General features: G+C 43.5%; 1 protein-coding gene across 3 annotated transcripts; it reads left to right on the top strand.

The window, feature by feature from the left end:
* Positions 1-10,795: 10,795 nt before the first annotated feature.
* RBM24 (RNA binding motif protein 24) lies at positions 10,796-21,556 on the top strand. Of its 3 annotated transcripts, XM_038173530.2 has the most exons (5): positions 11,026-11,341; positions 11,835-11,958; positions 13,020-13,074; positions 18,514-18,565; positions 19,444-19,742. In XM_038173530.2, exons 1-5 carry the CDS (start codon positions 11,174-11,176, stop codon positions 19,597-19,599), a joined length of 555 nt encoding a protein of 184 aa, XP_038029458.1. In that variant the 5' UTR covers positions 11,026-11,173; the 3' UTR covers positions 19,600-19,742.
* The last annotated feature ends 5,396 nt before the right edge of the window (positions 21,557-26,952 follow it).

Below are 26,952 nucleotides of genomic sequence, written 5' to 3'. Positions count from 1 at the left end.
ACCGTGGCAGAAAATGTACAGACCAGCAGCCAGTCAGTTTTCCACAGACCTCACTGAGGTCCCAGATACACTCCTGCATTTCGTACCTTTTCCTAAATTCCCTCGAGAGACCCTGCAACACAACATACCTGCAGTTACCCGTGGAAATGACTATGCGTGAGATCAGGTCAGAGAGCAGACTGATTCTTGCTTACTTGACCTTGCTAAACTCCTTAGCAGATCTTGGTAAAATGATCAAATGGCAGAAAAATTCTTGCTCAGACTGTGATTTGAAAAAGCACTGAATTGGTAAATTGTAAATTAACTAATCTTGACCAACGCTAACTGGGTAGACCAGATGTCTTAGGACAGAAGAGCGTGAGTCTACATTTTGTGTCTTAGAAAATCCAAGCCCTGTACCTGAGCCTTATAAGCAATTAACAGGAAATTTAAATTGTTCGATGTTGACAGGGTCTGGTTTTCAAAGCTGTGAAAATTATTCAGTGGAATTAAATCCGACTTGATCCTCATACATGGCTAACCAAAGGGCAACGTGATAGCTTTTCTGCAGCACTGCTAACACACTCACAGCTGCGGCATCCTTTCCAGAGGGGAAAATGGAGGCATTAGAACATGACACGTTTTCTGTGTCCTACTTCATAACCTCACACCTTAGATGACCTGCGAAAATTAAGACTAGGGGACTAACTTCACAAGCCAGCCAAACAGTACTATTTTTATTCTCATGACAAAGTCCGAAGAGTTTTTTCCTTCTTCTTTTTAAAGACAAAAGTCATGCCTTTTCCAAGTGAGGGCAATAAAAGCTACAGGAATGCTTGAAACCCCCACATTATCATTCTGGGTTGCAGCAATGAGTATGTAGATGCTACACCAATGAAGTGCTAACATGCTTAAATTTCCACTGGTAACAAGCAACAAGTTATAAAGATTTTGAAGCTGTAGCCCTCAGGGCTAGGAACTTAGAGGTTAAACAGATTTTTTGACAAAATCTGACTTTCAGATTTGTAGCACGACTATATAAAGCAGTAGTGATTCAGTGCAGGTGGAGCTCCTCCCTTCTGAGTCACTGGCAGGAAGACAGGCAGGGGACCTGCAGGTGTTACTGTCCTGGCACAGCGTACTGCAGACATCCTGACCTTAGGTGGGAGAATGAAGAAAGCCTCCGCGGTGTTTCTTAGCACAAAGCTTCCTCCACTCCAGTGCTCTGGCCAAATCCTAGCATGGCTGATTCTACCTACCAAAAAGAATTAAAAAATAATGATGATGATGATGATAACAAAGAAAATCCCAGCTGGGAAAAAACAAAACAAAACAAAACAAAACAAAACAAAACAAAACAAAACAAAACAAAACAATCTCTGAACCAGAAAGGATAAAATGCTGTGTCACAGTGGAGAACAACTGTACCACCACAGCAGGAGTGAGACCCAGCACAGGGCAGTAAATCTCTGTAAAATCCTTCCGGAATGGAAGCACCAAACAACCAATAAAATTTGCTGCTTTTTTTCAACAAATCATATTAATCCAGAAGTAGTCACCTAAAAGCTGTTGTTGTCTCAGAACTAATTTTAGTCAAGGAAACCACGTAAAGTAAACTGGATAGTAAGGAGCTCAGACTAAAAATACTTGAGAGCAACATTTGATACCTTTGGATCAGGGAACGTGGCTGAGCGAGTAAACAAGCTACGTACTCCTACAACACACCTCACCAGAGCAGTATGGGTGAGGCTAGCAAAGTTGTTTTTCCTGAGAGAGGACAGCGTGTAAGAAGGATGACCTGTGGGTAAAGCCCATGTGCTCTCCTAAACTCTCCCTTCCAGCCCTTGCCAAGCGCTAGTCTGAGTGTCCGAGGCAGTGTGTGAGGGACTCCTCCACTCTGACAGCTCAAGACTGGGTGAAGAAGCCAGAGCACAAATTTACTCCATCCTTTCTTCTTCCTTCTTGCCCTGGATGTCTTCAAGGGAAAGGGAAGGGCTGTGGAGCAGTTTATCCTCCCTTTCTCTGCTTGAGCTGGGATTATCAGTCATGTCACTGGGCAAGGACTGAGGAACACCAAAACCTCCCTTTTTCTCCTCATGTAAAGTAAGTAAGGGCACATTTTGGCCCCTGTTTGATTGCCTCAGTGGTTCAATGAAAGCTAGGTTGTTTGCAAACTCAGTTTCCCCAAGACAAGTGGTGCAAGAGGAACTAAATCCTGCTAAAAGAAGTGTTGGCTTGAACTTGGCAAATGAGGATGTGGTATCTCCAGGCCGTAAATCAGAGCCTTTCAGCTCCCCGACAAGAATGTGCAAGTCACTTCTCTGGAGGACTGAGAGCATACGAGGCCACACAGAAGCCAATTCCTGGATCCAGAGCTGCAGTACTGGGATGTTCGTGTGACAGGTAATTAGTTGTTCACTAAGGACTTTCCCCAGTAGCACTCCTCCAACATGGCTAAGAACTAGAGGGACCTGACGTGTGTTTGAATGAGCTTTTCTCTGTGTTCCTCTCCACCTATCCAGGTTTTTTGTTTTCTTTTGCTTTTGTTTTTTTCCTTTCTACTAGCCCACTAACAGATGAACACTAACGAGGCTAATGTCTGGCATACTGCTTGTCAGCTGTCAGTTTAATCCCATGTAATAATAACTGCTTAGCGTTTAGTGGCTTTAGTCTTTCACCAGAATCCCAGTATTTCTGCTTTTTTTTTTTTTTTTTTTTTTTTTTTTTCCAGCTTATCTTCACTGAAATCCAGATGCAACCTGATGTAACTGGGCTTAGAGTTGTTGCCTTTAGTGGAGCTCCACCAATTTAGACTGGCTGAGAGGTTTTTTCACAGTGACATTCTTTGGACCAGGACTTTCTGTTTTAGATCCAAAATATAAGCAAGCAACGATTTATGTGGGTCTATCAGTCCAGGCTACAAGTATACAGCTTAGCAGGCAGCTCTGACCACTGGTTCTTCCACCAAGTGTCAAGATGGGGGTGGGTATAAAACATTTTAAAGGTGTGCAGGAGTTGGATAGAGAAGGCTGTGCTTCTCCTGGAGTCATCCAGCTATTATGGCACACAAATCAACATCAGTGGGATTTTCCACATTTGTGTAGGTGTCTGTCTATTAGTTGCCTGTGACCGGGACATGTAAGTATGAGTCTGGTCTTTAACACTCCAACTTCTAAGCTTCAGCTAGTCTGTAAATCCACATTTATTTCTTCCCCTGTACAATTGCCTTGCTTGTTGCTAACATTATGAATTGTTGTTCTCCTGACTCTACATGTGGCACATGGCAAGTGTGGGTGCTTTGAGATTTTGCAGGTTCAGCCTCGGGTGTCAGCACTCCCTCCATATTACACCATCGTGGGACAAATTCAGTTCGTGCCAGGCACTAGCCTCATTCTACCTTCTGACCTGCTCTAGCACTGGGAAGTGCTATTCAGTATGGCATTAATCATTTGGTATTCATAAGCCCTTTCCATTCTTTTTTCTATTACCCTTCCCACGTGTTCCCCTACCAACAGCATGTCCTCACAGTACCCTTTATGGATGCATTCAACCTTCTGGGTACAGCTATCATTCACCCCTGCTTCATCTGACATACCTATTACTTCCCCATATACAGGCAATATGTCTTTCATCCACAGTTTCACAAGCTTTGAATTTTGTTTGCTGAATCACTGAAATTTTGTGTTAGCTCCTCCACCACCCTTTTAAAGGAAGAACGTCCACACCGGATTGAAACTACCCTTGGTGATCTACATTTGGTGATTTCATTGGGGATAGTGAGGCTACAGGAGTCATCATGCTGATTAGTGCCCAGATACCACAGCAAAAGGGACTTCGGAAAACAGTAAGATTAATAGGCTTTGGAAAAAAAAATAAATCCTGTGGTGAAATGTGTTAGAACAGGGACACACGGTCAGAAGAGTGGTGGTAGGAGCTTTCCCAATTAAGAATTTTTTAGCAGGAATTGATGATTCAAGAACTAATCATAGATAAAGAGTGTATATCAGCAATAATGACAAGATGATGAGGATGATATGGTTTCTGAGTTTCTCATGCTGTGATCTGTTCAAGAACATGAGGGTCCACTACCTACTACTTACTGTTAGGGTATGCCTTACCAGATGCAGTCCAACTATTGCCCAGTAATGTGTACACTGAGCAGAGCACTGGTTAGACATCCTGCTCCTCGCTGTAACGGGATGTGGCTGGTGGATCAGAAGACAAAGCCGTGTCTGATGTTATTAGCTGAATGCTTTCACGGAGCTGTGCCATTATGGAACTTCAGCAGAAACCCAAGTCTTACTGACCAAGGTGATTATCTTACGAGTTTAACAGAGAAATAATGACTTCTCTTTTCAGCCCTACATAAAAACCGTGGAATTTTAGGCCCTAAGCATCCTAATAATAGCATTACCAAATCAAGTGTGTGTATATACGTATATATAAATATATAGAGAAATTCCAACCGCGTTTACGTGATGGAGTACGGAATGTTCTGCAGGCCTTTGTTATTCACCGAAATAAAGCACCAGCGGGAATGAATGGCGTGCAATATAATCAGGGGTCTTTGTTGTTTTCAGAAACCTAATGAATGAACACATGACGTCCACTGGTTTCTGACATGACAGGCATATGGTGTTCATAAATAAATAAAAAGCCCGATGATACAGTTACGTTGATACCAGCAAGTGGCAACATTTGGTAAGCTGGCAAGTTGTCTGCTCTACCTTGCCTTGACAGTAAGAAGACACAAATCTCTGAGTAAAAACAATTAATTGAAATTGTAACTGATAGCTTTTGGGGCTTCCTCCAATGAAGTCACGTTACTAGGTTCCAAAAGAACCATTAGACCACCTTTTAACATCCACCTTCAGATATATTTATAACAGCCATTAAAATTATGTAGAAGGCAATCCATTTTACTTGGATTCAAAACTGAGATCCTGAATCTAGCAAAGTAGTCACCTACTGGACCGATACTTCTCTCTGGTTTTACAGTGGTCTCCTGTTTGTGGGGCTTACTGCAGCATGGTTGACCCAGGTTCAGTTTTCAAATCTCTTTATGGGCTCAGGAACCCCACTTTGTCATCTCTCCCAGGAATGCTCTACATATACACCCCTCTATCCACACATTCTCACTGCTTGCCTGAATTGTCACACTTCCACCAGTGGCATCACTACTGCAGCATTTGGAGGACATAGGAATAAGCCTCTTTCTTCCACACCTGCATTGCATAGCCACAACCCGATCCCTAGCAGTGATTCATCCCCTTCCATAACACAAAACAAATATTCACAAGCACCCAAGATAATCACTGTGGTGTACTTGCCCACAGAACTCACCGCAGGGCAATAAAAGCTGTACAATCTACACCTTTACATCTCAAAACCCAACGGTCTGGCAGCAAGCTGAGTCACACGTCCCCCTCTCAGGATTCATGACTTCATCAGTTTCCTGTGGTACCTCCGGGCTCCGCAGATGAACCTTGCCCTTCGGGCTTCACAGTGCTGAACCCTGACCCACGGTGCAAAACCACAAGCCCTAATCAGGCCAGAACATACCTGAGGTGGGTAAAGTCTGAAGGAACTATCCCTCTGGGGTCTTCGTGGTCACCTCCCTTGCGTTAAGGCTAGCCTAATATTTGGGATTAGGGTACGGTTTATGAGAGCAGTATTTATTTCTGAATTTTACTGGAATTGCCATCCTAAATTGAGGATGCTAATGCAGTAGTAGAATGGCTGTAGCACAGCTTAATAGGATACATTTTGACCTGTTAATGGCCAGGGTTAACACCTCTCCTGGTTTTAGAAAAGAGAATGTGTTAGTCTGATAGAATCGGGAAAAACAAACAAACAAAAAAAACCTGCTTTGGATCACAGCAGTAATAATTCTTGTGTAAAGGCTACAGTCAGTGTTCATTTTAGGGGCAAACTAGGGCTTGAGGGAGAACTGGATGGAGAATTATGACCATCTTAATCCTGTATGAAATATCAAACGAGAAGGGGGATGGTGCTGGTAAAATTGGACACGATCCCTCTTTTAAATTAAACTGTGGCTAGATTAAAGATTGGGATTAAGGTGTCTGAGAAATGAGGTTACAGAACTGTCATCCTAGAACCAGTGGGTTCCAAAGGCTGTGGTCCCGTTGGTAGTTTCAGCTTAAGGTTAGAAAAAAGAAGAGCAAGGACTGCTGATATTGTATACGAATCCTGCAGGAGCCACTGAGATAGGACGAGGCTAGTCCACAGGGAAATCTAATGAGCAACAGCTTGGGCTTGGATGGTTGTGCTTGGATGACTGTCCTGAGTCAAGGCTAGTGCTAGGGCTGAGAGTCGAATTTCAGAATTCTGTGGGAACTATAAACTAAGTTGATGGTTGTTCTTGAAAGGAAGAGGTCGTATGGAATGGATGATAGCTACTTTCTAGGACACAAGCAGTTGAAGATCTGTTGTCATTTCTTCTGTTTGCAAGAGCCTCCAAAAGCTAATCCTGACCAAACCCTGAGTGTGCTCTCTGCCACAAAAGTATCTTAAACTCATTACACACCAGCCAGCACCACTCTTGTTGTTGATGCTGATTAGCTTATTAACACCTGTTGCCCAGAACCCTAATATCCACAATTATGGTCAGGCCCATCACTTCTGCCCGGACAAGAGTGGCCATACCCTAATCACTCCTGAAAGGATTTCTGCCCATCCATGAACCCTGGCTCTTCCAAGGGACAGCGAGAAAGCCGTCCCCAGTTCTCCTTAACCCTAAGTGAGCTCAGATCAACCGCCCCTGTTGGTATTCATCCCTGTGAACTCTGCGCAGGATTAAGGCAGGTAACAGAATCAAGAATGGGGAATTACAGCTCCTGTGCAGAAAAGCAGAGGCTCGAGGAGCTAGGCTTACTGTAGGCTGGGAGACAGCTCCTGCAAAGGCTGTAAGGGTCTAGAAAAGGATCACTGCACTCTAGGTAAACAGACCAAGGATGAGAATAGGAAAATAAGGATAATTATCCTAGGATTTAAGGTATGGTCAGGAAGAAAGAAGAGATTCAGCTGTTAGAGAAGATAGATGGAGTAGAAAAGACGATGGAGAAAGCAGAAACAGTACTGGCTTTGAAAAAAATAAATCCAGAAAGCTTTGCTTGACTAAATTTTAAAGTCGTGATTAAAACAGGTGTGGGACACTACAGGCTGAGGATATATTTATAACAGCCATTAAAATTATGTAGAAGGCAATCGTCAGCCACAGTAGTATTTAACGACCATTCACTACATCCCTGGTAGAGGTTCACAGTTACATCAAAGAATGAAGCAGGACCTAGGTGCCCAGGTGCCCACGTTTTACTTGGATTCAAAACTGAGATCCTGAATCTAGCAAAGTAGTCACCTACTGGACCGATACTTCTCTCTGGTTTTCAGTGGTCTCCTGTTTGTGGTGCTTACAGCAGCATGGTTGACCCAGGTTCGGTTTTCAAATCTCTTTATGGGCTCAGGAACCCCAGTTTGTCACCTCTCCCAGGAATGCTCTACATATACACCCCTCTTTCCACACGTTCTCACTGCTTGCCTGAATTGTCACACTTCCACCAGTGGCATCACTGCTGCAACATTTGGAGGACATAGGAATAAGCCTCTTTCTTCCACACCTGCATCGCAAAGCCACAACCTGATCTCTAACAGTGATTCATCCCCTTCCAAAACACAAAACAAATATTATCACAAGCACCCAAGATAATCACTGTGGTATACTTGCCCGCAGAACTCACCGCAGGGCAATAAAAGCTGTACAATCTACACCTTTACATCTCAAAACCCAACGGTCTGGCAGCAAGCTGAGTCACACGTCCCCCTCTCAGGATTCATGACTTCGTCAGTTTCCTGTGGTACCTCCGGGCTCTACAGATGAACCTTGCCCTTCGGGCTTCACAGTGCTGAACCCTGACCCACGGCGCAAAACCACAAGCCCTAATCAGGCCAGAACATACCTGAGGTGGATATAATCTGAAGGAACTACCCTTCTGGGGTCTTAGAGAAGATAGATATAGCAGAAAAGACGATGGAGCAGAGAAAGCAGAAACAGTACTGGCTGGGAAAAAAAAATCAAGAAAGCTTTGCTTGACTAAATTTTAAAGTCATGATTAAAACAGGTGTGGGACACAACAGGCTGAAGATATATTTTTTGTTCTTGTGGAGTCTGTAGGTCTGCAGCAGTAGAGTTGTAGTACAAGACAAGTCTATTGCCATGGGGGTGACCTTTCTTTGTCGAAGGCTGTGGTTAGTTGGTTGGAATCACATCTGCACCTTAGGAGAGAAGGGCCAGGGAAGGCTTGTTCATTACAGGAACCTGTAAAGCTGCCAAAATTGTAAGAAGATTGGTGACATCTGAGGGAAATCAGCTGTGTTTTTTTCATTAAAACATGCTTCCTGGACCTCAAGTTAATGATGTAACTGCGGCTGTGTTTTGATTTGCAACATAAGGACTCAGGCTAGTGTAAGGTCTGCCTGGTGAACCCTAGCTAAATGTAAGAAGTACACCCTTTATTGGGATATAGATACGGAAAGTTAAGTTTTGTTTCTGCATCCTGGAAGACAGGCTGTTTTAGATTAGGTCAGTCAAAATCACCAATCTTCCACTTAGGATCAATTTTTTGTTGGGCCATGGATACAATTTGGAACTGGTGGGACTGATTGGCTCCATCTATTGCTGCAGGATCTATGGGCTAGAAGACTGGGAAGAGGACTACCACCAGCCTGGGTAGATGCATCGCACTTAAAATTGTGGGCAGGGAAGAATTTCTTGAATTATGCTAGAGGAAGGCATAGGTTACCAAGTTTTACAGCAGGCAGCTGTGGGTTTGGAGAGGGAACTTGGACAAGGGGGATGGGAAGAGCACTTAGCTGCCAAAGTGGGATCTGAGATTAAAGACATCAAGGCAGTTCAAATGTTCTGTTTATCCCTGGAACCCATAAAGTCCACAGGTCTGGTACGAGCATCTTACCATTGACTGTATGAAGTCGTTAATAAATTATGGTAAACAAACTGTATTTGTTACTGGATTCTAGGGGCAAGTTAAGCTGAGAACTGATTTCTGAAAGCCACTCTATTGGACGAGATATGATGATGTGTTTCGTGTTAGAAGGAACCTTTGTGCTGAAGATCTGCTAGCATTAGGTGACTGTAGAAGGCTGATGATATTTGGAAAACAGCTGATGTAGATAGCCATAAAATATCAAGCTATGGCAAGTGAGGATTGCTGGGCAAGAGAATAAAGATCTGTTTGGGATGAAAGAGGCAAATTCCTCAATACAGCTGCAATGCACTTCTGGGATAGGCAAGAGTTGCTTTGCTGGCCTTAATGCAACAGTTTGTGTAATGCCTGCAAAACGAGGTTTATTCACCTTTCCTGCAAACACCACAAGACAAGCAGGAGTGCTGGGCACAGCAAGGAACAGGGAATGTGATGGGCTGTGCTTGGTTTTAGGCAAAGTTCATCCTTTGGGCCCACAAGGGGCTGAGAAGTTAACTGTCCTAAGTGGCGTGTGCTGTAGTGCTCTGGGGAGGATGGACACCTTTAGCTGGGTTACTATTTAAGTTCAGGTCACTTCAGGGCAACCTGTGCCAGCGCTCCATCACCCGCACAGCACAGAGGTGCTGCCTGGTGTTTAGACAGAACCTCCTGTGCTCTGGTTTGTGCCCCTGGCCTCTTGTCCTGGCACTGGGCACCACTGAAAAGAGCCTGGCTCTGTCTTCATTGCAACCTCCCATCAGGTATTTATGCACATTGATAAGATTCTCTTTGGGCCTCCTCATTTCGAGGCTAAAACACCCCAGCTCTCAGCCTTTCATGTCTCAAGATGCTGCTAGTGTTGCTAGGCTTGACTCTCAGTTAGTGCTAACATACTAACCCACATGATTTAATCTAGACAACCTTAAGGCTCAGGTAGGGTCTGGGGCTATTTTAGTGACAGCATGGCCTAGGTGCTGTACAGGTCATTAGAGCTAGGACAAAGGCTGCTGAAAAAAATCAGATGAGGCCAAGGTTAGAAATGGGGCAAGCAGAGCCTGAGTCTAGGGGTAAGTGTTGTCATTACGGGTAAGGTTTGGCACTGGAGGGGCTGAAAAGTTTTGTCAAAGTCCCTTTTGCAAACCGGTGCTCTTTTTTACAAGGGACTCCATAGGAAAAAAGCCCAACAGCCAAAAGCACTAGGAGAAGGAGGAAAACAAGACACCAGCGCTTACCAAGACTCCTTGACCACGAGGGAATGGCCCAGAAGCCCATACACATGTGCACATCTGTTTTCTCCAGTCCTTAACCTTCCTCCCATCCTTCCTGCCGCCCTGTGAGCCTCCCTCCCCCCCGGCTCCCACAGCCCTCCGTGTCCCGCAGGCCTCCTCTCTTTTGTTCCTCGGGGTCCTGCCCGGTTCTTGTTCCTCCAGGAGGGAAAGAGGAGGGAAGCAGCTTCCCCAATTCCTCTCTCCCTGTGCCCAGAGCAACAAGCAGCCACCAGCACCACCCCAGCACCCCAGCTTTGCCCCCCCGGGGGCACAGGACCGAGGGGCTGGGGTCTCAGCTGGGGGTGCAACCACGCGATGCTCTCCGCGGTGACTCCCCCGGGGTCCCCTTCATCCACCCGAGCCCAAGCGGCTCTCGGGGGTCTCGCAGCCCCATTTTGGGCTCCCCCCGTTCCCGGAGCAGCCCCTCAGCCCGGGGGTCCCGGCGTGCGGGGGGCATCCAGCTGTTGCCACCAGCTGTGTGCCAGCCCCGGGGGGGCCGGGCTGCCGCCGTCCCCGCCCCTGCGAGGAGGAGAAGGAGGAGGAGGAGGAGGAGGAGGAACCGAGAGTGCCCGACCCGGTGCCTTTTAGGGGGGGGGAGGCCCCGCGCTCTGTGCCGCTGTGCTGTGCGCTGCTCTGCCCTGCCAGCCGCTGCTCCTGCCGGCTCCCGGTGCCTCTCCTCCTCCTCCTCCTCTTCTTCCTCCCGCCGCCGACCCCGAGAGCCCCGGAGGCTCGGGAGGGAGGAGGCAGCTCCGAGAGGGACTGGCCCCTTAGCCGGGTGCCGGGGGGAGCCGGGAGGGCCGGGAGAGAGGGGGCCGGCGAGCCGGGAGCAGGGGGAGCGGAGGCGAGGGGCTCAGCGGGCAGCGGGGGGCTCGCCCCGGCCGCCACCCCTGGGTGCGGAGCGCGGCGCCCCGCGGGGCCGGGCGGAAGATGCACACGACGCAGAAGGACACCACCTACACCAAGATCTTCGTCGGGGGGCTGCCCTACCACACCACCGACTCCAGCCTGCGCAAGTACTTCGAGGTCTTCGGCGACATCGAGGAGGCGGTGGTCATCACCGACCGGCAGACCGGCAAGTCCCGGGGATACGGCTTTGTAAGTGCCGGGCGGCGGGGAGCGGGGCCGGGGCGGCGGGGGGCTGTGCGCCCCCCTCCTCTGCTGTTTTGCTCCCTTTTCCCTCCTTTTCTGATCTTTCTTTCTCTTTCTCTCTCTCTCTCTCTCTCTCTTTCTCTTTCTTCCTCTCTTTCTCTCTCTCTCTCTCTCTCTTTCTTCCTCTCTTCCTCTCTTTCTCTTCTTTTTCCTTTCCTTTTCTTCCTCTTTCTTTCCTTTCCTTCCCTTTTCCCTCCCCACCAAGGCGTGGAGCACGGGGAATCTCCTCCTGGCTGCCCTGCCAGAGCGCCTGCTGCTCCCCGATTACAGGGTTATCTGCCCAGCAGGCTGCCGCCAGCAGGGCCCGGCCCGTTCCCTCCACCCCACAGCCCTTCAGCCCCTCAGCCCCTCAGCCCACTCCCCTAAGGGTGGCTGAGGGTCGGGGGCTGCCCCACTACCACCCACCGTGACCGTAACCCACCCACCCACCCTTCCCCAGGTCACCATGGCTGACAGAGCCGCTGCGGAGAGAGCCTGCAAGGATCCCAACCCCATCATCGACGGCAGGAAAGCCAACGTCAACCTGGCGTACCTGGGTGCCAAGCCGAGGATAATGCAGCCAGGTGAGGATGTGGACCCCCTCCCACGGCTTGTCTGTGGGCGCCCGAGCTTTCTGCAGCCAGAGAAGCTTTTAAAAGGTGGCGCCGTGCTGCACGTCCCGCGGGTGTGCTTTGGTTTCGGTTTTTGAAGGCAGCATGTAGGCACTTTTTTGCCTATTCCCTACACTGTTTAAACGCCAAAAGCAATCGGTGCTGATGTTATCTGAAGTTCTGTTATCTGAAGTTTTGCGCAGCTCGGACACTTTCAGTGGTTATTCCCACTGCGGGGAACGCGGTGGCGCTGACCATTTACAGTATCGCTGCAGGGAAAGATCGGCCCAGGGATGAATCGCCTCCAATGTGTGCGGTCTTATTAATACAAACAGTAACTTAAAGCAACGTCCCGAGGCAGATGGGAGCTATTAGGCAGACTTTAAAATGAAATGGCTCTTTCTAAGCTCACATCTGAGCCAGTGTGGTGTCCTGTCCGCTTCCCAAACTTCACACCGAGAGAGCTGGGGACGCAGTGTGTGTGTGCACGCTGCTGCTCTGAAGGAAGCTGCTCTGAATTTCTGCGTGCTTAGCCCGAGGAACTCTCTCATGAGTAATTTAGTGCCCACAGAGGACAGGGGGGGTTCATTATGTTTGTGCAGCATTTGGAGAAGAGAAATGAAGTTAGGATTTGACCCCCATGCTCAGTCCTCATGCAGAGAGGGCTCAAATTTGATCCTGTTGAAAGTACACAAATCCTGTATCATCCTTCAGGGGCTGGCATTAAGGATCAGGATGGAGCACAAAGTAAGAAGTTAATGAAAACTTTGTGCTTGTTGTTCAGCCAAAGTCATTCTTCTGAACATCTCTATGAAAGTGCACAACACTGTTTTAATTTCTGTGTGCACGTGTGTGTGTGTGTATGGGTTGATATGTTTTGCTTTCTAGTCTGTGGTGCTACAGCCTTACAGGCACCGTCACTGGAGGTGGTTGGTGAAGGCTGTTACTCTGTGTTTGTGTGCGTGTGCATGTACGGCATAAACAAGGAGCAGAAGAACACTCATACAGAGAATGTGATGTGTTTTTGTTGGTAGGTTTTGCCTTTGGTGTTCAGCAGCTTCATCCAGCTCTCATACAGAGGCCTTTTGGGTAAGTCTGTTCAATGGGACCTCAAACAGGGGAGGAAAAATCGTTTTGTAAAAAAATAAAACAGAAAGAAAAAGTATGATCCTTGAAGGCCTCTTGCAGTAGCAGCCTTATAAACTCACCAGCAATACTGAAGCTCTCAGACTTGCAAACGTATGCCCGTAGATGTGCTCACCTTGTCGGTAATGTTCTGAATGCTGTAGCCGAGTCAAGTTGTGTGGGACGTGTCCCTTCCACCTAAGCAGTCCAGTCCCGTATGACCCTATGATAAAACAAGGAGGTATGACTTTATGCAAGATTGCTGTGCCCCGTTTCTCGTTTTTCAGCTTGACTCAATGTTATTTATCTCTTTCTAATCTGACAGGGATCGTTTACAGTTAAGATAACTGATCAGAAGGATATGATGATAAGAGGTGGAATAGTTCTGTTTGGAATTAAACTCTGTAACCAGTAGACTCAAACACAAACAAGCTAAAATGGTGATTAACGATGCATGTATGTTTTTTTCATATAGTCAATAGACCTCCGTGTGCTTTTTTTTATTTATTTATTACAGTAATGAAGTGGTGTTGATAGCTAAACTGTGTGCTTTTATTTACTTGAAAGAGCTGTAGTGAAAGTTTTTTGGGGGGGGTCTTTTTAATTTTGTTTTTGTTGTTGAGGAGTGACTTTGCCATGGGGAGCAAAGGGCCTTTTTTGTTTCCTTGCTTTCAAGCTGTAGCTTGTGACTTTTTTAACCTTATTTTGTAGTGAGTGCTAAATCGTGTGACTTCTTGATTTTTAAGTAAATCAACATATTGCTTGCATGTTCATAATTCTGGGGGTTTTGTTCTTGGGAGGGGTGTGGAGCTCCTTATTAACAATGTGCGTCCATTTGGGCTTTCTAATTGGAGATTTTTTTTTCTTCACTCTGACTTTAATAAATAGCACATTTCTCCTTTACTCGAGTATACCATTCCTAAGTATTTCTAACTCTTGCTTCTTATAGGCATATAATTAGGAGGTGAGGTCTGCTTTAAACTTCCCATACAGTGTCACTTCACTAATGCACACTGGCTGAGGAGCACATCGCAAAATAATGCATTTTGCTAATTAATGAGTTAAGCTAACAATAAAGTAGGGAAAATGCGTCACAAATGTGTTTTGTGTATTTGACTAGGAAAGCTAGAATAGTGCACCTAGCTGTTACTAAGCAAGAACAGCTTCTCAGTTCATCTATAGGCAAAGTTCCTGTCCTCAGAACTGTAGGAAGAAGTTTTCCTGGACACTTTATGTACTCTTAACAGAGAATGTTTGCTCTTCTCAGACACTTGGAGAGGTTGTGGAAAACTTTGTCTTTTTTTTTTTTTTACTTCTTCATCTTCCTATGATTTTCCTCTGCTGTATTTTGTTTGACTTCTTTGAAATGTGAGGAGCCGACAGGGTATATATATGCAGCCATCAGTTTATGATGCCTGCACTAAGGTAGGCAGGAGGTGGAGTGTGCTGTCTGCAGAGCTGCTCAAGCACTGGTGCTCAGAGGACCCAGTGAAATGCCCACAGATCAGCCATGGAGAGACTATTTTCAGAGCACAGCAAAAAGAAGGAGACCCTGTACACTCCCTTGCTTCAAGGGCTGTGCAAATGTAGGGCTCCTTCTTGCTTTACCTACCCTGAGCCTACAATAGGTCACTTAAATCTTGTTCAGGTCAGGGAAATTCTTCCAGCAGGCTGAATAAAGTGTTTTTTTTTCTTCTAATGCAATGTGTATAAATCTGAAGAAAAGGAATGTTAGTCCCAGGTTTTGCCATTCTTTTGCTATGTGCAAACAAATGAGATGATTAACCCTGCTTCCCCCTCAAAATTTCCAGTAACCTGTGTCTTTTCTAAAGAAAACAGTTTGGCTTAGGAAGAACAGCATTTGTTAGGATGAATGAACACCTTCATTCTCTCTTTTTTTTTTTTTTTTTTTCTTGAGAATAAAGTGGGGCTGTTTCAGTGCTTACTTGCATCTATTTCATCTAAGAATTTACTTGTAGAGGATGTTGCATGGATTGCACTGAAATATGTGGTCACCTTAAAGCCTTTCTTCTTTTTGTGCAGTTGCACTCTGAAAAAGTACACTTCACTAAAACGCTGTGTTAAACAGGTTGTAGTGGTGAATCACTACCAACACTCTGCTAATCCAAACATAAAAGCCCCAAACATTTTATTTTTATTTTTTTCCTACCAGAGTGCAAATTAGTGAGGGGCAGCCATGCTCTGGCATGGTCAGCAGTGTTTTGTTATGGTTCCCCACCTACCAAGCAAGAAACTGAAGATAATTGGATTATGTTGCATTACTTTACTGAGAAGATACAGTAAGGGCAATATTCTGAATTAAGCACAACATTATTGAGGTGGAGGGAGCCAGCAACTAGATTAGCTTCAATGCATGAAGCATTTAAATCCTGGGAATTCTTCTTTATTCAGTACTGCAGAGACCAACTCGGCCACCAATTAACATTTCACCCTGCTCTTTAAATTCAGCATCTGTCTTCCTGTTGGTGAGTTTCCTAGGAAGCTGTTTGATCACAGGACTGGTTATCTATACCGCTCTGTTTTCAGGATTGTTTATTAAAATACTATCTCTGAATTCAATAGGAATTTATGGAGGGGGAGGATGACTTTGCCTCCTAAAAATGTTTTTCTCATTTTACTTCTGTAATTTTTACTTTAACATCGATGGTAAAATACGGGGTTATGCAGAGGCACTGGTGCAGGTGATGACTTGTCCTGTTGGAGAATTTTTTTTCCCCTTTGTTTATTGTCTAAAACTTGTATCTCACACAAAATGAGAACATCCTTTTAGTTCAGACCCTAGTTAAATCCCAAGTTAGTAAGTTTTTTATCAAATGGTTAGCTGATACTACCTGCCTTCTACGAGATAGGCAATTCAGCTCTCCTTAAGAGAGAAGGAAATGCCTTCTCCTGGTTTGTGATCAGATCTGTATAATATTAGACTACTGATAATCTGGAGCTAGGGTGTGAAGCCACAACAGTCAAAAGTTAACCCACAGAAAGCTAATGTCCTCTTACTGTTAGCAGATACAAATTTAAAAGAAAGCACGTCAGGGGTCTTGTATCTCTTGATGCTTCTGTACCCTATTCCTGCTCTCAGGAAGTCTGTTCATTGACTAAAATCTGCTCTCTAACTATGCTTACAAAACCTGATGATGGTCCAGAGCAAAATATTTCTTTCCAAGTTAAATAACTACCTTGTCAAGAATGTAGTGTTGAGAGTCACTTATGCATTACTACTGATGAATTTCTGTATGACACAGCTCTCTGCATTAGTCTAAAAACTCCTTTCTTTCCTTTGAAACAATTAGCTGTCATTTTATTATCACTTATAGGCTTGTATTCAGAGGTCTTAGTAAAACACAAACCTGTTACAACAACAATGAAAGTCTTCAGGCACGTTGCAGGAGTGAATGCCATTTCATTTCGAACATCCCAAAGCTACAGTTACTGCTAAAGTTAAATGTGGCTTTCCTTCACATTTAGTGCAAAAGCTTAAAACAACAAATATATGTTCCAAAATAAAAACTGCTGCCAGGAAAGAATGCTTAAACCACGTACAGTTCTCACACACTTACTTTGAAAAACAAAGCAGCAGCTTTTATTTAAAATTAATGAGTCGAAGGATAGCCAGCCTAATTGGAAATTGCTTTTTCAACTTTTGACCTGGCAGAGCATTAAAAGCAGTGAGGCTCTGAATGGCTGAGGTCTGCATGTGCTGGCCTCTGCAGAAGGTAGAAATTTACTTTGGCCATATAAAGCCGTTGTACTCGACTCAAAACAGTTGCAGCATGACAGATGATCAAAAATAGCCCCACTGCAGCTTACGCTGTCAATCACCATGTGTGAAATGGCATGGTGGTGAGGAGCCTGCACAGGGTTTATGTTTATTGTAGGGTAAGACGTGGCAAACAGATAATGTTTCATAACTTCGCCACCTGTTATTTTCTTGGCTTAATAAAACAAGTCACAAGAGTTTAAGTGGGAGCACATGTATCTTTCCGTCTTGTTCAAGGATACGGTCGAGTGTCCTAATGCCCTAAGAAAATCTTAGTACCATCAGTTTGAGACAACACAAGCACCTAGATAAGCTCTCTCGTTGTATCCCTTTGGTTAGAATTATTCTGTCTCATCAATGCCGTATGTAACAAGTACTGTGATGTGATGTTAAATGGGCTCTTACGTGATGCAGAAAAGGCTCTCACTGACTTCAAATTTGTTTTTGTTCCTCTTTACTTAATACTTAAGAAACCTGGTGTTATATTTGTTAGGATTGTGCTTGGCTGGTGACCAATACAAAATGCTTGTTTTTGCTCATCCATTTCGGATGGAGAGCTCAGGTAATGATGGATATTTAAATGCACAGAGCCAGCTTAAGTATGCTTCAAATGCACTTCTGGCTAATCACTTCATAAATGAGGTGAGTTTTAAAAACCCAACTTACTGTTTTGTTTTATGTTTTCTTTCCCTCCCCACCTCCTATTTGTCACTCTCATTTTTTTTCATCTCTCCCTTCACACAGTAGGACATGAGTTCTGTTGACATGTTGGGTTTTTATGATTGTGGTGTTCATGTTGTGGTGTCATGTTCTGAAAGACGGCAACTGAAAACTCCTCTCTGCTAGCACTCTTATCCACTCCACCGAGCTCTTTTTCTCTTAAAAGAAAACTGGGCTGTTCCAAAGTCTGGTTATCACATATTTTAAGCTGTAGTTTGCTGTGAATCTAGTTGACAATGTCCCTTCTGATGGAAATGTTTCCTTGTTGACCAGTTAAGCAATTCTTGAAGTTATTTTAAAAATTAAACAAACAAAAACCTTTCAATGAAAACTTGCATTTGGAGGACAGATTGTACTGTTGCAATTTGCATCTGTGCTTACAGTGCACTAAAAGGGTCGTGCAGTCTTCCGACTTCTGTGTAAAGGTAAATTCCAGTATCAAATAGTAGTAAATTTGCACAAGCAGTTTTTCGTGGACTTATAAAGATTCACTCTCTGGAACTGAGTTCCATGCATGAAGGACTTCCCTGTGGAAATTCAGATGTGAGACAGGACTATGAATGTAAAATGAAAATTATGTTAGATACGTTATTTCTAAAAATGGCATTATATGATAAAACACGATTATGAGATGAATTTATATGTATGCTTGTGTGCTAAAACAATGACATGACCAGTTTTCAAAACTGAAGGGTTAAATAAACAAGCCAAGGAAGCAAGTTTTGTGACTTGGAGAAGATGGGAAAGTGTGTGTACTGCTCTGTTCGGAATGGTTATTGCTTAAGCCATAAATCTGTGTTCTTGTTTTTGTTTTTTTGTTTTTTGCTTTTGTTAAGCACCAGATCTATTTAGACTTAATCCTATGCCCACCTCCCAAAAAACTCTATGCTGTATGTCTTGCATAGAAATAAACAAGCTGGCACAAAACAGGACATCAGTGGCCTGATAATCAAACAGGTTTGACCCTTGTGTCCTTATGAACTTTATAGAAGTGTGATGCACATGTACTTAGGAGTCACTGTTATGGATTTTAATAGCATCTATGTAGCTTCCCCTCAATGGCCTCTTGTGACGGAGTGAGCTGCACTATAGTTCGTTTGGAAAGTGTGATTCTTGCTGTGTTTACCACACTTGTGAACTTTATTTAAACTCCTTTGTCGCCTGTGTTGTTGTTGTTTTTTTTTTTCTTATTTTTAATAAGGGTGACTGAGGTTGCAGAGAAATTAATGTGTGCTGAGTCTGCATAGCAACTTAAGTAGGGTTGCCACAATACACTTGTCTTTCCTGCCCCCCCGAGAAGACTTCTTTACATAAAATCAGGGTTAAACCGTTTTGTTGCCTTATTGGCTACTGTCAAACCCATTACGGTGACACTGTCAAACTGCTCAGTTACTATTAATAAGAGTACTCACAGGAAATAATTTCACTAAGAGTCAAGTAGTTCAGTGAGGAGCAGTATAAAAAAAAAAAATAAACAAAAAAAAACACTTGTAGGTGTTTTGAAAATAAATACTGCAATCAAGATTAATCCTTTAGAGTTGCCTTAAAAGTGACATCAGAAATCCTGGTCCTTCTAAAGGTTTTAACAGCATTACGTGTATTATCCTCAAGCGACATTAAACGCTCCTGTTTAAGTCAGCTAGAACGCTGTGCTTTGGAGCAACGCACCTCTTTGGGCCAGGGATCTGATAATTGGTCCGTCCAGCCTCGTTATTGTGGCAACCCTATGCACATAACAACAACTAAATTGAGTTTGGTTTAGTTCGGAGTATGGATGTGCCGCTTCGGCGCCGACTCGCCTACCACCTCTGACTCCCTCTCCCATCTTTCAACAGGATCCCAGCTCACTATGTCTATCCACAGGCTTTTGTGCAGCCCGGAGTGGTAATTCCCCACGTGCAGCCCGCAGCAGCCGCTGCTTCCACTACGCCCTACATCGACTACACCGGAGCTGCGTACGCCCAGTACTCGGCCGCCGCGGCCGCCTATGAGCAGTACCCCTACGCCGCTTCGCCCGCTGCCGCCGCCGGCTACGTGGCAGCGGGGGGCTACGGCTACGCGGTGCAGCAGCCCATCACCGCAGCAGCACCGGGGACGGCCGCCGCAGCCGCCGCAGCTTTTGGCCAGTACCAACCCCAACAGCTGCAGGCAGACCGTATGCAATAGCAGATGGACTCCTGAGGGAAGCTCGCTCTTTCTCTTCCTCTTTTCGGCCTTCCAGTATAAGTAGTTGTTCAGAGACAATTGATGTTAACTAAGGAGCTTTAAGGAAAGCGATGCTGTTGCGAAACTAAAGAATTTTGTTCCGCTGTCTTCATACAGTATGCATCCAAATCATGTTGTTAGAGGGGAGGGGTAGCGTGGCATGTCTAGTTTCAAGTGTCAATCCCGAAGAAAATGGAAAAAAAAAAATACTGTACTGTCATGAAAGAGTGGCAGAGTAGCAATGGGACTTCATATTTTAAAACAAAGAAACGAGAACCAAAAAAGCAAAGGTGTATTTTTTACAGTATCAGGGAAGCAAAACTGCCTTTTATAAGTGAGAATATGGTACTCAAAAAGTTTGAGCCAGGGGAAAAAACTGAGTCAGCAATATGTAACCTTTATCCATTTTAAGAGGAAACAAGCTTAAAGCACTGATCGTCCTTCGTAGCTTTCAGAAGCTGTCTTCGTGAGATAGCATCTTCCCAGTGTTTCACTAATGGGCATCGAACAATCCGAGGAAGATGGCCTGCTAGTAAGATGGCGGACAGGCACCAAAGTTATTTTCTTATCTGTCCTCTGGATGAGTGGAACTATGGAGCAAGTGATGTGGAAGTAAGGGGTGCAACAGCTGTAGAGACAATCAATAACACAGACAGTTCTGGACAGAACACATCACTCGTGCTCATGTGATGAGCTTGTCACATCCTAATCCCTCGCCCCATCCTGTTTCACTTTTGGGAAACTTTAACTGCTGGTGTCAGCTATTCTGATTCTAAAATAGGATCAGCCCTTTACTACAACAGCCTTCTCTTTCTATTTATTGCATCTGTTCGTAACTTGTGAATAAAGGCAGGATGAAGCTTAATGAATTCAAACCTTTAAGAACTGTTTTAAGGGAATTTTCTTTTCTGAAACCATTTGTACAATTTTAATATCTATTTCAGGATTGTATTTAAAATATTTATTAGTGAACATACAGTACACAAGGCAACTTTTGTTACCAAGACTGCAGTTCTTGAAGGGTTAATGGTATGTGATTTATACTGTGCCTTAATTGTTATGCTATTTAAAAAGAAATATTTATTTTGAAAGTTCTACTATGCTGCGCTCTAAAGAAAGCAACTTTAGATGTGACACTGTAAAATTATGTATTCATCTCATGGCATAAATTATTTAGTAGGGTTAGATGTAGCATATTAAATATTAACCTAATTAACTAAGGATTTTGACTTGGATTTATTTAAATTCAGTAAGTGCACTGTATGAGGGTACCCTTAAATTAACACTTTTCTAGGTTTTTACATAAAATATTGCTAGTTCATTCTTTTTCCCTCTAATAGATGTCCATGTAGACCTCTCAAATACATTAGTGCAGTTTTCTCACTCATCTGTATGTAGACTGACTATTTTTCCCTTTGCTAGGAAATGCTGCTTTACATTGTCCTGTGAAACTACAATACTTGCAATTTTTATTCTTGACCGAAATGGAATTTAGTATTTTAACACTGTATTGGATTTTTTATACTTGAACAATTTCATACAAGGGAAGACAGGATAGCATTTTTATGGACTTTGTCCAATGTCACTGGATTTATTTTAAGTATTCTGAATACTAGCCAGTGTTATAATGTAGACATGACTCTCCTGTGCATATTATTTATTCAGTATGTATATTGCTTTAAAACATTTTAGATCTTTTAATCTATTCACTCATATTAAAAACAATAAAAAAAAATTGTCGCATCCCGTCTCTTGAAGTTTTTGCTCAAGTTGTCTTAGGTCTTGTCCAGCTAAAGTTAGGGGGCCAACCTTATGTGTAATTTTCCCAGTGTGGGGGAGAAACGTATGCAATGGCTTTAAATGCACAGATAGATGTAAACTGTACTAAATGGAGGAAATTCTACAGAGAAGACTGAGAAGATCCACCCTGAGTCATCATAAAGGAATCGAGAGTGCAGGGGACTTTGGGAGGTCATCTAATCCAGCCCAGGTTGCTTATACCTTTGTCCAGTCGGGTCTTAAAATGCAGACTGCACAACCCCTCTGGGCGATCTGTTACACTGCCTGTTTGTCCACATGGTATCATTTTTTTTCCCCCTTTTATCTAACCCAAGCCTCCCGTGTTCGTTTACGATCTTCGTTGCTCATTCTTTGGCAGAGAGCCCAGCCCTATCTTCTCAGCAAGCTCCTCTTTAGGAACCGCAAAGTTGCTGTTCTCTTCTGCGCAGTGAACAAACCCCGTTGCCTGAGCCTCTCCCTCTAAGCCTCATGCTTCAGCCCCCAGCCATCTTGTGGGCCCTCCGATGGATTAATTCAGGTTTACCAACTGCTTTCATGCACCGGGAGACTCCAGACTGGATCCATTCTGCCAGATGTGGTCTAGTGAGTGCTGAGTGAAAGGGAATTATCAATTTCCTTGATCTACCACCTGTGCTCCACTTGATAGGGTCACATCTCAGTCCTTTCGCTGCTGCCAGGGTTTGCACTGACAGCGTTCAGCCCACGCCGAGGCCTCCCGTGTGTTTCAGCAGAGCTGCTGCCAAGCCAGTCGTGCCCCGGCCTACACAGGGGGCCAGTCCCTCCAAGATGGAGGGTGCTGCATTTGTCCCCACAGCATTTCAAGAGGGTCCTGCTGGCCCTGTCCTCTAGCAAGTGTGAATCCCTCTGAGCAGCAGGCCTGGCCTTGAGCATACCAATTTATGCCCTCCATTTAGTATCATCAGCCCACAGCCTGATAGTACTGCATCCTGTCTCTTACTCCCGGTCACTGATAAAGATATCAGAGAGGACAGACCCCCGAGGAATTCAGTTTGTAACCAGCTTCCAGAGTATGAGCCCATTTGAACAACACCCTGGTCAGGATTTTGCCCATCTAGGCTGCAACACCCAGAAGTGGGTGTGAGGATTCTGTGCAGTATTGCACTAGAAGCCTTGCTAAACTCAAGGCAGACAACAGCCTTTGCTTTCCCCTCATCCACAGATGAAGTCAGTTCATCACAGGAGGCAATCAGGTTGTCCTGGCATGATTTACACTTGAAAATCCTTGCTGGCTCTTCCCAGTCACCACTGTCCCTTTCATCATGTGCTCAGGAATGACTTCTAAGATGTTTGAACCACGATTGTCCCAGAGACTGGCTGTCTGCAGTTCCCTGCATCGTCCTCCTTGCCCTCTCTGGAGATGGGTGCATCATTTGCCTTTCTCCCGTAATGGAAAACCTCTCCCGATCTCTATATCCTTTCAAAGATGATAGTAAGCAGCCTCACAGGGACAGGAGCCAGCTCTCTTAGTACCCTTGGCTGCAGCCCATCTGGGAGGTGAGCAGAAAACCCTTAATAAATGCTCTTTTATACTCTCTTCTCCCACTTCCCCTTCCTGATCTTCCCCAGAGTAGGTCTGTCTACAGGACGTGGTATCAGATAGTAATTAAAAGCAGACGTCCCTCTGACTGGAAGATGGAGGGCACAGATGTCTCAGGAAAACGTGTGGCATGGTAACCTATTATTTGATCTAGGATAAAGAAGGCATCTTCATCCTACATGGATACATCCCTGCCAGTGTCCTGGGATCCTCCCCTGCCTCCACATGGAGGTGACAGACACCCCGGGGTGTGGTGCGATGGGGAATGCTCTCTGCCCTGGAGCGGGGCTGCATTGAGATAAGCCACAACAGGAACAGAGTAAGTTTATGATTCAGCTTATAAAGGTCAATTGCATGCTGGCTCCGTAACTTGACAATTTAAATAACCTGCGTGGAAATGCAAATGTGCAAGTTCCACCAGCAGAGCTAGCTTTGGACATGCAACATGAACACTGCCTTATTCTTCCTAAATGTATAGCTGAACAGACTTCTGTGTATAAAGTATATCTCAATAACACCCCACATACATGAAATGCAAATAGTTCATAGACCAAGACTAATATAAAATAGCTCAGAAAGAGCAGTACTTAATTTTGAAATATGTGAATACTCAGCAAAAATGTTAGCATTTTACTTGAGAGATGGCATATGTATGTGTAACAAGAAGTAGCACACAATACAATTTTCAATTGTGTTTTCAAAACCTTTAAAACATTTTACATGGAAAAGTGACTGGTGCCAAGCTTCTTGCAGAGGGAGGAGAGAAACTGAAATTGGGAACACCTTCATCCAGGAATGTGTAGATCAAAGAGGTGTCAGGCCTTGAAAGGTTGTACTGATAAGCTGAAGCTGATAGAATTGCCATTTTTCTGAATGTCTGCATTTACCTAATAACTAATGAACACAATTTGGCATTACTAGAGTTCATTGCGACTTTTATGGGATTTTTTTAAACAAGTGAAATGAAAATACTAGGATTAAAACATGATGCAACCATTCAAAACATCCTCTAGTCTTGCTATTCAGATGCTGAGACTCTTCAAACTAAGCAATTCCCCACTTCTGCTCAAAACTGTAAGAAAAAGCATTCTGTTCTGCACCTAAGTTTAAGTTTCAAACAGCTTGCACACTTGATTTAAATTGTTTTCAGTTCAATTTCAATTTATTTTCCATTTTTTAGTATACATAAACCTCTAAGCATTGTATTCTGACTGCAAAGAATGTAACTTCATTCATTTTTTTTCCTATGTGTTTGAATTTCAAACCTTTAGGTGATACTTCCTCAAACTACTAGCAATAAAACAGGCTCTGGGCAAGGTCTAACTGTAAAAAGCTCAGGCCTATAGGAAATTTTTTTATGAAAAAAAATGGGTAAACTGAAGATTATGATGGATTTTTTTAACTTTCACCAAATATTCAGTCCTGTGATACAGTAGGAAGAATAGGATAATGTAAGAAAAAAAAAAAAGAAAAAAAAAAAAAACACTCAGTATGACACTACATTTCCTATTACCAAGAAGAGTATATATTACACCCTCTTGACTAGCAAGTCTATAAAAAATGCATGCTAGAAGCTTACATCCAACTGTTCCAACTACATTCAGAAAACAATAAGGAAATGCTCTTTTAAACTAGTTTATTACTTTCACACCACCATATTACTAGGCATAAGAATCCCAAGGCACAGATTTGTTATATTGTTATATACTGCATTTAGCAAAGCCAAGAAAATATCTTAGAGTAGCAGCAACGAAGGGTTTTTAAGAGCTTTGAAAATAGTAACAGTTATGAGTGAATCTACATTTTGCTTACTATGACCAATGATTGGGCCTTGGGGGTTTCCTGTGTTTGTTTTTTCCCCCCAAAGCCCAGTCAAAAACTGTGAGAACAAATAAGCCTGACATAGTGTCAAAGAGTAAGGAAAAGCTCCAACTATGACTGCATCCAAACATGCAGATATGCACATAGGACAATTATCAGCTTTTCTCAGTGTGAAGAAAAATAGCTCTGAAACTTTTCCCAGTTCGACGTGCCAATTCTGCTGTGATAAGCTATGAATTTGGGCTAGCTTACAGTATCATTATTTCTGACCTAATCGCTCGTGGATTAGGGAGGAACCCCCCAAAGATTGCTTCATCACCAAGCATCTGAAAGTCAAGAGATACAGAAATCCAAATTAATTGATGAGAGCTCTCTGAGATAGATATGCTCTTGAGCTCAGTACAGTCATTTTTAAATCTTTAGATCAGGCTCCATAGGTGTGCCTGCTTGTTCTCCCCTCTCTAGATGAGGCTGTTGTGGGTCAAGAGCTCTGCACTTCTGTACAGGGCAAGGGCTCTTGCAGGTGCTTGCTCATCTCCTGCTTAAGAGTGGATGAATCATTTCAGTCACATTAGGAAAAGTCTAGTCTTTTACCTCAAATTTATTTGAACGTCATGAAATCTGGAAAAAAAAAATCTTATTAAAGAAAGAACCCTTCCTATCCACAATTCACCTTCTTCTGAATCCACTTACTTCATTTGAGACCAGAGCAAAAGACGACAAAATGCCCAAACTGACAGAGGTAGATCATAAGGAAAGCTCAGTGATTTCACTGCTTGCCATTCATTTTTTAAAAAAAAGCTTTGTCTCTGCATTTGCAAAGGGCACAAATCAATCTTTATGACACATTTGAAGAACATGAAATGTTTTTACCCAGCAATGCAGATAAAGGATTTTACCAAAAACTTGTTTTGTTTTATTTTGTTTTTGGGGGGTGGGGTCCTGGTTTTTAGTAATGACAAAAATAAGCTAAAGCTTAAACACAATTCCCTCCCAGAAAAAAAAAATAAAAATTAAAAAAAAAAAAGTTTTATTTAAATATTTTGTGTTTTGTTCATTAAAAAAAAATAATAATAAATTATAAATTGTGCAAAAACAAAATATCCCAGCATTTAGAAATGATCAGAGTTGAATGTTCAGATTTTTTGCTGACATGAACCATTACAATTGAATAGTTTCCAAAAGAATACTGCATCAGTATATTTTCCAGCTGCTTCAAAGGGAGGCCTGATTACTTGCTCAAGGCTGTAGATGACATACTGTTGCCAAAAATTGGGATTCCCTGGCTATTTGCTCAAACCACTGGAATCCATCTCCTAATTTGATCACTAGCAATATTTCTGAATGAAGATAGAAGTAAAGAAAGTCTAGAGGCAAAGCTTGTTGGCACAAGAATGCAACTCTGTTAGAAATACTTACAAAAGTCAGGCAATTTGGTGGTATTTTACACAGATAAGTAAACAATGGCGAGGGAAAAACCACAAACATGACCAAGTTGAAGCACAAGCTTTTCCTGAAGGTGTGTTCAAAACCTTTTAAAATGATGGTCAGTCTCAATTATAATTTCTTTATTGATAAAGGACCTCAAAAATGGGCTGATCTCTCAGCTCAACGCTTTCTTCCTACTTTTGGAAGATGGTAAGTAACACATCGGTGCAATAAGGGATATCCACAGTCTGGTTTTCAATGCATGGTTACAAAGCAGTGCCCATTCCTTGGCATGAATATATGTTACAAACATTGTTTACAGAAAACGTGGTCTTCATAAACCAAATACTAGGTAATTACAATATGCAAGTTTAAGCATTAGTTGTTCCTGATTTTCATCAATACTGGCCTTTTTCCATCAGTGAACTCTTTTATCAAGTAAATACATATACTCTTTTTCACATATTCTGTAAAGAGCATCCTTTCAGTAACCAAAGCGCCATCATAATTCAGAATGTTTTTAATGTAAGAG

This window comes from Anas platyrhynchos, chromosome 2 (assembly GCF_047663525.1).
Source record: "Anas platyrhynchos isolate ZD024472 breed Pekin duck chromosome 2, IASCAAS_PekinDuck_T2T, whole genome shotgun sequence".
In the NCBI taxonomy this organism is placed as follows: Eukaryota; Metazoa; Chordata; class Aves; order Anseriformes; family Anatidae; genus Anas; species Anas platyrhynchos.
This window is presented reverse-complemented; position numbering and strand designations above follow the sequence as displayed.